General features: G+C 47.2%; 1 protein-coding gene across 1 annotated transcript in view; it reads left to right on the forward strand.

Annotated features, from left to right (window-relative positions):
• Window positions 1-12,619, forward strand: part of Rin3 (Ras and Rab interactor 3) — a 105,418-nt gene that overhangs the window by 58,541 nt on the left and 34,258 nt on the right. The window contains exon 4 of the mRNA XM_051150688.1: window positions 4,909-4,981. Within this exon, the coding sequence (XP_051006645.1) occupies window positions 4,909-4,981 (73 nt within the window). The remainder of the gene's footprint in view (window positions 1-4,908; window positions 4,982-12,619) is intronic.

Here is a 12,619-nt window from a genome sequence, read left to right on the forward strand (position 1 = left end):
TACTTTTCTCATCACTATGGCAAAATTATGACCAAAAATAAATAAATAAATAAGCAAGCTCAAGGAAGAAAGAGTTTATTTTGGCTCATGGCTTAAATGGAAGGGTACAGTCAGCTCTGTCGGGAAGGGTGCATCTGGTCCAGGAAGCAGCTGGTCCTTTGGCATCTGCACTCAAGAAGGAAGCCATAAGAGCCCCCATGCCACTGCTCGGTTCATTTTTCTCCTATTTTTCTTTTTAATACATAAATTCAAGTTTGTTGGAAGCACAGCATTGGGGTGGGGGGGGGCGGAGAGGAAGGGAGAGTGTGCACCAGGGGTGGGGGGAAGGGCTCCAGCCTATGGGATGGTTCTGCTCACAACGGGGAGGAGTCTTCCCAACTCAGTTAAACCTCTCTGGAAACTCACACAAAAAATGCCCAGAGGTGTGTCTCCTAGGTGACGGTAGTGAAGTGAACCCACACACAGACAGACAGTGAAAGCCCATTAGATACGGTGGACTGGAATATGCTTATGCAATGCCAGTTGAGAATCTCTAGCTTATGGACAAACTTAGCATCCTTTCTTGGTTCATTCTTAAATCTTTGGAAAGGTGAGTTAGATTTGGAATGAATGGTCAAAGCATAAATCTGACAAAAGGCTTGTATACTCTCAAAACTTAACATAAAATTGAGTAAGCCATTGGGGCTGGAGAGATGGCTTAGCAGTTAAGAGTACTTACTGACTACTCTTCCAAAGGACCCAAGTTCAAATCCCAGCATCCTCATGGCAGCTCCCAACTCTGCCCTCTTCTGACCCCCACAGGTACTACATGCACATGGTACACAGACACACATACATGCATGCAAAGTATTTTTTGTTTGTTTGTTTGTTTGTTTGTTTTTCAAAACAGGGTTTCTCTGTGTAGCCTTAGCTGTCTTGGAATCACTTTGTAGACCAGGCTGGCCTCGAACTCACGGAGATCCACCTGCTTCTGCTTCCCAAATGCTGGGATTACAGGCATGCGCCACCATTCCTGGCATCTTTTTGTCCCTCCTCCTCCTCTTCCTCCTCCTCCTCCTCCTCCTCTTCCTCCTCCTCCTCTTCCTCCTCCTCCTCCTCCTCCTCCTCCTTCTTTTAAGATACAGGGTTTCTCTATGTAGCCCTGGCTGCCCTGTCACTCTCTCTGTAGACTAGGCTACTCTGCCTCTGCTAGGATTAAAAGTATGTGCCACCACTTCCCAGCTAAAAATAAAAGGATTTTTTAAATGAATAACCCATTTAAAAATACGCCAAGGAGCCAGTGGTGGCAGAATGTGTTCTAAGACACCAGGGCTACTCAGAGAAACACTGTCTCAAAAAAAAAAAAAAAGTTTTAAAAAATAGGCAAAAGATCTGAATAGACATTTTTCTTTAAAAAAAAAAAAAAAGAATAACGTATGCAGACATACACAGTCAATAAACACATAGGAAAATGTTGAGCCTCACTAGTCTTTAGGGAAATGCAAATCAAAACTACAGGGTACACTTTATGCTCTCTGGGATGGCTGCAGTCAAAAAGTCAGACAAGTGTTAAGAAGGCTGTGTGGAAATTGGAACCGTCACACATGGCTGATTGGGGTGTAAAAGTGATGTCACAGTGGAAAATAGTTTGGGAGTTTCTTACGCCTACAGAATTACCGTCTGACTGAGGAATTCTGCTTCTCGTATGCAACCAAGGGTCCATGAGTATGTCCATGCAAGCTTGTCCACAAGGGTGTTCACACTAGCACTCTATGCCAGCTGCAGGGGGTACTATGCCAAGTACCATGCCAGGTACTGGAGGTACTATGCCAAGCACTGTGCCAGAGGCTGGGGATGCTATGCCAAGTACCATGCCAGCTACTGAGGGTGCTATGCCAAGTACCATGCCAGCTACTGAGGGTACTATGCCAAGTACCATGCCAGCTACTGAGGGTACTATGCCAAGCACCATGCCAGCAGCTGGAGGTACTATGTTAAATTAGAAAGTCATACATAATCTCTTCCTTTTGCAGAACATGTATTTACAGAGTGACAGAGTGGAATTTTCTTTAAAAAAAAAAAAAACCTAATAGCTTTCAGGTTTCTTATGTTGTTCCATTCTAACATTGATATTGTAAAATCCAGGAGCTGAGCTGGTACATCTCAGGCCAGCCTTGATGGAGAGTGTTAATGTGAAAGGTGTCCTTCTAAGAAGCAGATTCTGATCACTGTCACCTGAAGCCACCTCAGTACAGACTGGCTCCCCCACTGGCTGACCCTAGAGCTCACTATGTGAGGTCAGATCTTTGGAGCATCTGTACTAAGGCTCTGAGGGGCCTTGGAGAGGATAAATATGTGACAGTCCAACATGACTAGCTTGCCTGATGTCTTAGTCGGGAGGGACAGGCTGGCAGGCAATGTGAGGTGGTAAGGTGACATGGCCTCTTGGTAGTGCTGGGGTCTGGGCACTTGTCAGCTTTGGATAGCTTCTGAGGAAATAACAGAAACTAATCTTTAGGAGAAATCTCCGCCAAATTCTGCTTATGTAAGTCGTACTTGAGCCTGGAAAGATGGCAGTGGCTAAGAGCACTGACTGCTTTTCTGGAGGACCTGGGTTCAATTCTCAGCACCTACATGGCAGCTCACAACTGTCTGTAATTCCAGTTTCAGGAGGTCTAATACCCTCTTCTGGCCACCACAGGTACCAGGCACACAAATGGTGCACAGACATATTTGCACGCAAAGCACCAGGCGTGGTTGTGCATGCACTCTGGGAGGCAGAGGCAGGTGGATCTCTATGAGTTTGGGGCCAGCAAGTCCAGGATAGCCAAGGCTTCACAGAAAACCCTGTCTCAAAAAAGAAAAAGAAAGAAAGGAAAAAGAAAAGATATATTTTTAACTAAAGAGGAAGAAAAAAAGGAAGAAGAAGAAGGAGAAGAAGAAGAAGAAGAAGAAGAAGAAGAAGAAGAAGAAGAAGAAGAAGAAGAAGGAGAAGAAGAAGGAGACATACTTGCTTATTATAAAACTCTCAAAACAATGCAGGAAGGCTGAGTCCACTCTGTAGTGAACCTTCCTCATCTTTTTAAAGTAACAGCTTTATTTAACTTATATTCAGATGTGTTTATTTACTGTGTTTGGTATCTTATGATTGGACCATTTAAAGTCTATAATTCAGTGGTGTTAGTGTATTCAGAGTTGGGCAACCATCACCACCATTTAAGAATGTTTCACCACATCTAAAAGAAACCTCATGTTGCCTAACAGTGTGAACATACACAATACCGCTGAACTCTGCTAAATAGGTTGTCTACAGTTTATCACAGAACCCCTCATTTCAACCTCCCCCATTCCCTACCACCGTACCACCCTACCCCGGCTCACACACACCATCCTCAGCAACCACCCATCCTCTTTCTAGATAGGGTACATTCTTGGTTAACACACCAGGAGGCCCATCTTAGCCTGTTCTTTGTGGGCCCTCGCTATGTGTCTGGCCCAGTGGTGCGCTAGGCACACAGACAGGAAAGCAAGACCCTCCTGGTCTCCAGCCTATGGTATCAGCTGAGCCTCTGACCAGCTCTGCCTGTGTGTGGCCCTGCAGAGGGAGGGATGGGAATGAGGGGACAAAGGCTAGGGGCAGAGCATGGATTAAGGGCTGAGAGTGCTGGAGACTTGAAGGGCAGAGGTAGGAGGTAGGAATGAGGAATGCATGATGGAAATAAGGAAGAAGGGTCCCTCCCCCCCCCACCCCCTCAGCATATGGCTTCTATGCAGAAGACGCACGTGCAGCCATGTGTGGCCATGGACTCCTTCCACTGCCAGTGGCCTCTGATTATCTTACCCTGAACCCAAGGGAGCCTGTCTGGGGTACCCCAAACCCAAGAGAACCTGTCTATGGTACCCTAAACCTGGAAGATTCTGTCCAGAGTACCCTGAACCCGAGAGAGCCTGTCTAGAGCCTCACACCTGTTGGAGCTATGGAAAACAGTGTGAGATAAGCCATCTTCTGTCCCAGGGGCTGTATCTGGTACTGCACCCACCTGGGGGCTTGTGTATGCAAGCCACTGTTGCAAGGGTAGGCTCCCTCAGGTTCAGGGTACCCCAGACAGGTTCCCTCAGGTTTGAGTACCCAAGACAGGCTTTCTCAGGTTCAGGGTACCCTTTTGGTGTCTAGGGAGAAAGACCATGAGCATGTGTTGGAAATTCTAAGACCATAGACAAGAGAGCTTTGAGATTCCCGGGTAGAGCCACAGAGGACATTCTCAGAGTGTGGAAATACCAAGGGCAGGGTTGTGTTTGTTTGTTTTTGTTGAAAATCTTATTACTTTTTTTTGTTGTTGTTTTGGGTTGTTGTTGTTGTTGTTTTGGGTTTTTTTTTTTTTTCTTTTGGTTTTTCAAGACAGGGGTTCTCTGTGTAACAGCTCTGGCTGTCCTGGAACTTGCTCTGTAGTCCAGGCTGGCCTAGAACTCACAGAGATCCACCAGGTCTCTGCCTCCCAAGTGCTAGGATTAAAGGCATGCACACCACCACTATCTGGCTATAAATTTTTATATCTAACCAAACAGGAAGCCAAGATCTATTTGTCCTAAATAGATAAATGTGATTTTTTTTTAATGACATGAGCTGTTGAGAACAGTGCTTAGGTTACAGGGTTAGGAGGAAGCAGTTACAAATGTATTATGTAATTTGTATGTATGGTGACCTGTGCCACTGTCTGTCCCTCTTCCCCAGCCTCCAGCCCTGTGGTAAACTGGCCTAGGCTTTGCCAACTAGATAGCAGGCTGGAATCACCTCGATGATTGCCTTTAGGGTTGGAAGGGCTGTTCCCTTGGAAGATGAGGGAAACTGAAGGGATGCGTGCAGAGCCAGGCGATCAGTTCCAGGGTCATTAGAAGATGCTTATGAGGGCCTCTCTTGTCTCTCCCCAGTATTGTACCTGGAAGGCTCCGTTCTTGTGTTTGAAGACATCTTCAGACTGATTGCATTCTACTGTGTCAGTAGGTGAGTGACCTGGCTCTAGAGGAGGCTGAGGTGGGAGGGTTCTCTTCTTGCCTTAACAGAACCCTTTTTGTTACAATATACACATCTGGTTGTAACAGACATCTATGCAACCTTGGGTGTGTTTGTGGCATGGGAGAGGGCAGAGTAAAGAGGTAGGGGATGCGGTGAGAGGGGACAGTCCCTTGTCTTTGCTCTGGTGACCACAAGAAGAGAGATCAGCTCTGATGTTTCCCAGACTCTTTTGGTAAGGACTTCTCTGCCAGCCACCTGCCCCTCTGGCTTCCTGCCAGTCTTTTCAGGGACAGCTTGGGACCCTACAGACCAACTTGTGCCACGAACTACAGAAGGAGCTTCCTGTGGGGGCAGCAAGAGAGGCTGACACCCCTCGGTGGGTGGGAGCCTGGGACTGTTCAGCTGGGCAGACCACCGTAAGTTCCGCTCCATTCACTCAGGGCTGGTTTCTGATCAACAAGAATTTAAAAATACATTTGGTGCTAGCAGCTGAAGTGGCAGAGCCTGAACAAGAGCTGATCAGATGGTTAGTAGGATGTGTTGGGGTCCTGGGTACCTCTGGTGAAACACATGCTCCACCAATAATATCCCTCCCCACCTATCCAGAGCAACGCTGATATACACAGCTGATGCTCAGCTCTCCAGCTGCCTGGGAAGGGCTCCCCACCACCCCTCACACTCAGTGAGGCTCTAAGGGAATGTTACACCCACTATGTTTGTTTGTTTGTTTGTTCGTTCAAAGCAGGGTTTCCCTGTGTAGCCCTGACTGTCATGGAACTTGCTCTGTAGACCAAGCTGGCCTGGTACTATTGAGCCATCTCTCCTGCTCCCTCCACTTTGTCTTTTAAAACCTTGCTAACAACCATCCACAAGGGTCATTCCTGTTACCCCTATTGCTCAGATGAGGAGATGGAAAAAAGTAAGTGGCAGAGTGAAGTTCAATCTAGAGAAAGCTATGCCCTCTGAACCTTGTGGTAATTCTGTGCACTGGCTCGGCCTGCTCGACTCTTAGGGGGAAATTGCAGAGGCCCCAGAACCTTTGTGCTTTATAACACACCAGACTGTGGGAAGATGCGTCCTTTTGAGTTTACCTTAGTTGAAGGAGCTCTGGTCAATATTTGGCATATGCCAGCTACAATGAATGAATTGATAGAAGAATGGATAGGTGGGTGGGTGGATGAATGGATGGATGGATAGAACGATGGATGGATGGAAGAATGGATGGATGGATAGATGGATGGATGGATAGAATGGATGGATGGATGGATAGATGGATGGAAGGATGGATGGATGGCTGGAACGATGGATGGATGGATAGAAGAATGGATGGATGGATGGATTGATGGATAGATGGGTGGATGGATGGATGGATGGATAGAAGAATGGATGGATGGATGGAAGAATGGATGGATGGATTGATGGATAGATGGGTGGATGGATGGATGGATGGAAGAAAGGGAGGATGGATGGATGGATAGATGGATGGATGGAACGATGGATGGATAGATGGATGGATAAAAGGAAGAATGGATGGATAGATGGATGGATGGATGGATAGTCCAGATATTAAGCTGGATATTTAACACTCCAGAGCCTCAAGCTCCTCTTTTATAAAAGGGAGTTCTCATATCAATTGTTTTGAGGCTAGAGGAATGGTGAGTTAATGCCAATGAAAGAGAGAGTACACTGCCTGACCCCATGGGCTCTCTCATTTTGTTTCCTCCACTTGGACTGTAGGAAAGTTTTCTGAGCATCAGCTTGGTCCATAAAGATCAGGAGCCACAGCCACTTCCCAGCCTTTCCTCCTCTAGCTGTTGTTTCTCCCCATCCCAGCAAAGCAAGTACCTGCTCTATCTTCAAACACCAGGGATCTCTGAAGGAAATCATGGGCTAAAGACAGGCCCGACCATGTCCTAGGGGAAGTGTGTCAGTTAAAGGGCCTAAAGCTGAGCACTTCAGGAGCCAGAGCTCCAGGCCTGGACTTAGAGGCTTATCACCTTGCAGCTGTGTGACTCCAGGTCAATTACCTGACCTCTCCTGGCACCCTTACCTCCCTGTCAGGAACATTAACCAAGAATAGGTATGAGGGTCTGCAACTTGGACATTCTAAGGTCCTACCAGCAGACTCCTTCAGAACTAAACACTGGAGGCAACTGAAACTGCCATGTGTCCTTGTGCCCACTCCAGGGTATGTGCTCATGAATCCCTGCCCATTCCAGATGTTGGTTAGAACTGTGTGTCCATCGCCACACTAAATCCAAGCCCAGCCCTGAGCAAGCCCACTGGTCTCCCCTGGCACAAAGCGTCCTTCCCGTCAGACACCTGAGGTCTCTGTGGCTGGTGGTTGCTCATGAAGACATTCCTGGGACAGTGACTTCTGCCTGGGCATCTGTATGCTCAGTGCTGCCTACTCTCATTTCTTTCTAACCCCCTATCATAGCTACACATCACAAAGCTGGTAGCACCCACCCACAGGGCTGTGCTGAAGATTTCTGATTGGTCCTTAGCAGGGTAGCCAGTACTTATAAAACTATCATATGTGTTCTTAGAGATGTTAGGGATGAAGAAACTGAAGCTGGAGTGTGACCGACCCCAAGTGGCATAGCCAAGTTCTGAAGTGTTGTGAGCCCTGGTGTTGTATCCAGCCTGCAGTGGAAATAACATATTTGTTGCTTCCCTTCAGTCTATTCCCTCTGTATATGGACCTGGGAGGCCATCCTTATGAAGAAGACATGAAAGGCCTGCCAAGGAGGACAGGGAGAAAGTTCTAGAATGAGGAAGCAGAATAGGCAAAGGCCCAGCCATTAGAAAGCCACAGGTAAGCCAGGCATAGTAATGCACGCCTGTGATCCCAGCACTCTGGGAGGCAGAGGCAGGCAGATCTCTGAGAGTTCAAGGCCAGCCTGGTCTACAAAGCAAATCCAGAACAGCCAGAGCTACACAGAGAACCCCTGTATCGAAAACAAAACAACAACAAAGGAGGCGGAGGGGGAGGAGAAGGAGGAAGAGGAGGAGAAGGAGGAGGAAGGAAGCCATAGGTAGTAGCCTCAGGAATAGCTCCATGTAGAGGACAGGGCAAAGTATACCTGAAGTGGCAAGAACTTCTTTTGATAGCTGCTATGAGTCATGTAGTCACTCATGGTTAGACAGCCCCAGACAGAGCAATAGTGCTACAGCGGGAAATGGGATTGAAGGAAGAGAAGAGCAAAGACCAGCCAAGGGCTGCTGAAGTCATCCAGAGTCATGAAGAAATGTCACCCAAAAGGGATGGCGCAGCAGATATGGAAGATGCTGGGGCTTCCTTCCTGGGGGAGGGGGGGCCAGGATACTCAGTCCCATTGCTTCTTGAACATATCCATGATGCCAGGGCCCAGCTAACACCCTTACTAGGACTGTGGTGTCTGATCATCAACCCAACCCTGGCACAGAGTCAGTGACCTCAAGTGAATGCCGTTACCCAAGATGAGGAAGGAAGGAGCTCTGTGGGCCTGTCATCCCTCAGATATGCCCCACACACAGTGGCTAAGCCACCACCCTCCTCAGGGAGTGGCTCACTGGTCACTCCTACCTTTGAAAATAGCTGGTAGCACAGTACTTGAGGAGCTCTGTTCTGCATCGGTGGCACAGAGTGCTGCTGGCCCAGGTCTTAACGACTGGCATTGGAAGCAGGGGATCCCATGGGAGTCGCTGAGCCCTGAAGTCTTGCTTCAATTCCAGGTAACAAACACTGAGACCAAACTGAAGCATTTTATGCTTGGTGCCCAGAGAATTAGGGAACCAGGTGGTGGCATTAGAAAAGCCCTTGTAAGGGAATAGAAAATCAATTTAGTGGCTTTGTATGTAAGAAAGCAAGCTTGGCATATCCTCCCAGAATGTGTCCTGTGTATGTGGAATAAGTTTTGTGTTGCTGATATTGTGTACATAGGAGGGTAGAGGGGTGTGCATGCACACTCATGCACTCATACACACACAAGAGAAAGAGTCTATATGTGCGTGTGTATGAGTGTGTGTATGTGTGTGTGCGTGCGTGCACATGCGCGTGCACGCTGCTTTGTGTTTCTTTTTTTCCCTCTGAGACAGGGTTTCTCTGTGTAGCCCTGGATGTCCTGGACTAGCTTTGTGGACCAGGCTGGCCTGGAACTCACAGCGATCCACCTGCCTCTACCTCCCAAGTGTTGGGATTAAAGGCGTGTACTACTGGCTGCTTTGTGTTTCTTACATAGCCTGGCCAAAAGTAAAAAGCTTTAGCTAGAACAGGGACCTTTGGAGAGGAGCATAGGTACCCAGAGGTGTGAAAGCCAGCCCTCCAAGGTAAGGGAACATCTAGTGTGAAGATCCCACTTTCAAAATCTCTTATCTCTGTGGTGCCTTTTACTGGGCTTTATAGCTCATAAGGAAATAGATATGCATGTGTACATACAGAGCATCTGTCAGTTTGATTAATTCACTGTTTGGTAGCCTTTATTTTGAGGGGGGAGCTGTGAATCCCACCCACATCACCTCCATCCAAACCTGTGTTCAAAATGCAAATTCTGAGGGTACTGTTTATTAGTAGGCTTACACACACAGGCTCACTCATATGTGTGCATGCTAATGTGGGTTCTCCAAGGCCCACTGCCATTAACCTTTGGGCTTGGACAGAGGAGCCTACAAGGTTAGCCTTTTCCCAGAAGTTTTGATCAAGGAAGTCTGCAGAGTACAGACAGACAGTGAAGTGGACACTGTCCCTTTAGGGTTCAGTTGTTGGTAGGTTGAGGAGCTCTGTTCTACATCAGTAGTACAGAGTGCTGCCCACTGCCCTAGCACCCCATCTGGGGGCTTTCCTAGTGTTACCCCAAAGCCCAGGATCTTCACAGGCTTGTGTGGCGAAGCCTGTTTTTGGCTGCCTGCCTTCCCCACCTTTCACCCTGTACTAAATCATCTTTAGTTGCCAAACCCAAAACTGGACAATTTGCATGTCATTGTCAGTCACCGATAGAGGCCACCACTAAGTGAGTTGTTCGGTTGTTGTACTTAGAATTGGAAGGACAAAAGTGCCATAAACTGGGGACCATTTCTGTTGGCGAATGAATGGGCACAAGCTTGGGATAAGGGTGTCAGTGTAGCAATATTGTGAAGTATTATACCTGTGGCCTAGCATGCTCACTAGGAATCTACCCAAAATAAAAACTCGCCAAGGGCAGAATCACCAGGAACTAAAACTCTTCTTTGTAGTGTTGTTTGAGCCAATGAGACTATGCAAATAGTTTTGGGTCTTTGTTACTAAAAGAGTCTGACCTTAGACCCAATCTGCATTCAGGTTTATACACTGGCGTTTCTGAGTTGGTCTCTGAGCCTCAGGTTTCTTAGCTATGAAATATGTCTAGGAAAAGTACCTGCTTCGTTGAGATCATTTGAGAGAGAGAGAGCCTGTGGAAAATGCTAAACCAGAACCCAGGGAAGCATGAACTGTATTCTAGAATGAAAGAAAGAAGAAACAAGGTTAGATGCCCATCCAAAGACGAAAACACACGAGCCGCCCCATGCAGTGCTTGGAGGCTCAGAAAAGGGAAGTGAGTGTTCCTGCATGGACCAGAATGTTCTTCAGTGGTAGCTACTATTCTTATTGAATGAAAAAAGCAAGCTGAAGAAGCAGCTGTCATTTTTTGTTATTGTTGTTTGGTTGGGTTTTGTTTTTTGTTTTTTTTTTTTGTTTTTCTTGTTTTGGTTTTTCAAGACAGGATTTTTCTGTGTAGCCTTGGCTGTCTTAGAACTCTCTTTGTAGACCAGGCTGGCCTTGAACTCATAGAGACCCATCTGCCTCTGCCCCCTGAGTGCCTGGATTAAAGGTGTGCACTACCACACCCTTCCAGTTTATTTTTGAAAATAGTTATATGCAGAGAAGGTTAGGGAGGTGAGCCATTTGCTAGAGTCTCGATGGTGGAAGTCTGAAGAGGAAGCACAGGCACATTTTATTTTAAACACTTGGGTAACATCTAACTCTGTTGTAGCAAATATGGTTTTGTTTCTTGTTGTTGTTGTTTTGTTTTGTTTCTCTGTGTAGCCCTGCCTGTCCTGGACTCACTTTGTAGACCAGACTGGCCTTGAACTCACAGAGCTCCACCTGCCTCGGATCACTGTGAGTTCGAGGCCAGCCTGGTCTACAAAGCAAGTCCAGGATAGCCAGGGCTACACAGAGAAACCCTGTCTCAGGAGAAAAGAATATAGAAACAAAAAACAAAACACACGTACACACACACAAAAAAAAAAACCAAAAATGAAGGAATGTTAGAAACCAGCTTCCCCTGTCTACTCACCCCTACCCTCAGTGACTCAGCACCAGCAGCCATGTCGTCACCAACTGCCAAATGCAACACATGTATGTATCCTTGAAAAAGGTCCCTGCCAGTACATCCTTCCATCTCTCTCTCTCTCTCTCTCTCTCTCTCTCTCTCTCTCTCTCTCTCTCTCTCTCTCTCTCTCTCTCTCTCGCTCTCTGTGTCTCTTGTCCCCACTCTGAGGCAGCCTTCCCTTCCTCTCGCAATAAAACTCTTTTGTGAAAAACAAACACAGGCTCCAGGGCTAGAATGTAGCTCAGTGGTAGATCATGAGCCTACCAAATGGGAGACCCCATGTTCCATTCCTACCCCTTACCTCAAAGTCTAACATCATTGTTACATTTGCTTTCTTGTTTGTTTGTTTGTTTGTCTGGGTATACATGCCGTGGTGCCACTATGGGGGATAGTGTGTGGGATTCGACTCTTTCTTCCCCCATGTGGGTCAGAGATCTTAATTCACCATCCGTGGCTGTAAGTACCTTTGCCCGCTGAGCTATCTTAACCAGCCATCCAAAGTCTATCACTTTAAAAAGGGAAGACAACAGCGGTGTCAACATCTCAGGCGAGTTGTGAGGACTGGGTAGGAAAACAGAGGTAAATGAAATAACAAGTGGTGCGTGATCCTGGATAAAGGTATTTTCTTAGCTGAAAAAGTGGTCTCGGGCAATTATCTCAACCTCTCTGAACACCCCTGTATGCTTTAAAGCTGGAATGATCACCTGCCCATGAGGCTGCTGTGCTGTCATCGTGATGTTGGCCAGCTCCCCCATCCTGTGTGCTCTCCTGGATAGAAAGAGTGTCACCACCACCACCACCACCACCACCACCACCCCAGGGTGGGGAGTGGGGAACTGGGTGATGAAACCATTGACAACCAGGTCTGAGAGGGAGAGGAGGGCCATGGTGTGGCTTTGGTGTTTTTAAAATATATTTTATTAATTTATTCATATTATATCTCAATTGTTATCCCATCTCTTGTATCCTCCCATTCCTTCCTCCCTCCCATTTTCCCCTTACTCCCCTTCCCTATGACTGTTCCTGAGGGGGACCTCCTCCCCCTGTATATGCTCACAGGGTATCAAGTCTCTTCTTGGTAGCCTGCTATTCTTCCTCGGAGTGCCACCAGGCCTCCCCATCCAGGGGACGTGGTCAAATATGGGACACCAGAGTTCATGTGAAAGTCAGACCCCACTCTCCACTCAACTGTGGAGAATGTCCTATCCATTGGCTAGATCTGGGTAGGGGTTCGAAGTTTACTGCACGTATTGTCCTTGGCTAGTGCCATAGTTAGAGCAGGACCCCTGGGCCC

Source organism: Acomys russatus, chromosome 1, assembly GCF_903995435.1.
Source record: "Acomys russatus chromosome 1, mAcoRus1.1, whole genome shotgun sequence".
Lineage (NCBI taxonomy): Eukaryota > Metazoa > Chordata > Mammalia > Rodentia > Muridae > Acomys > Acomys russatus.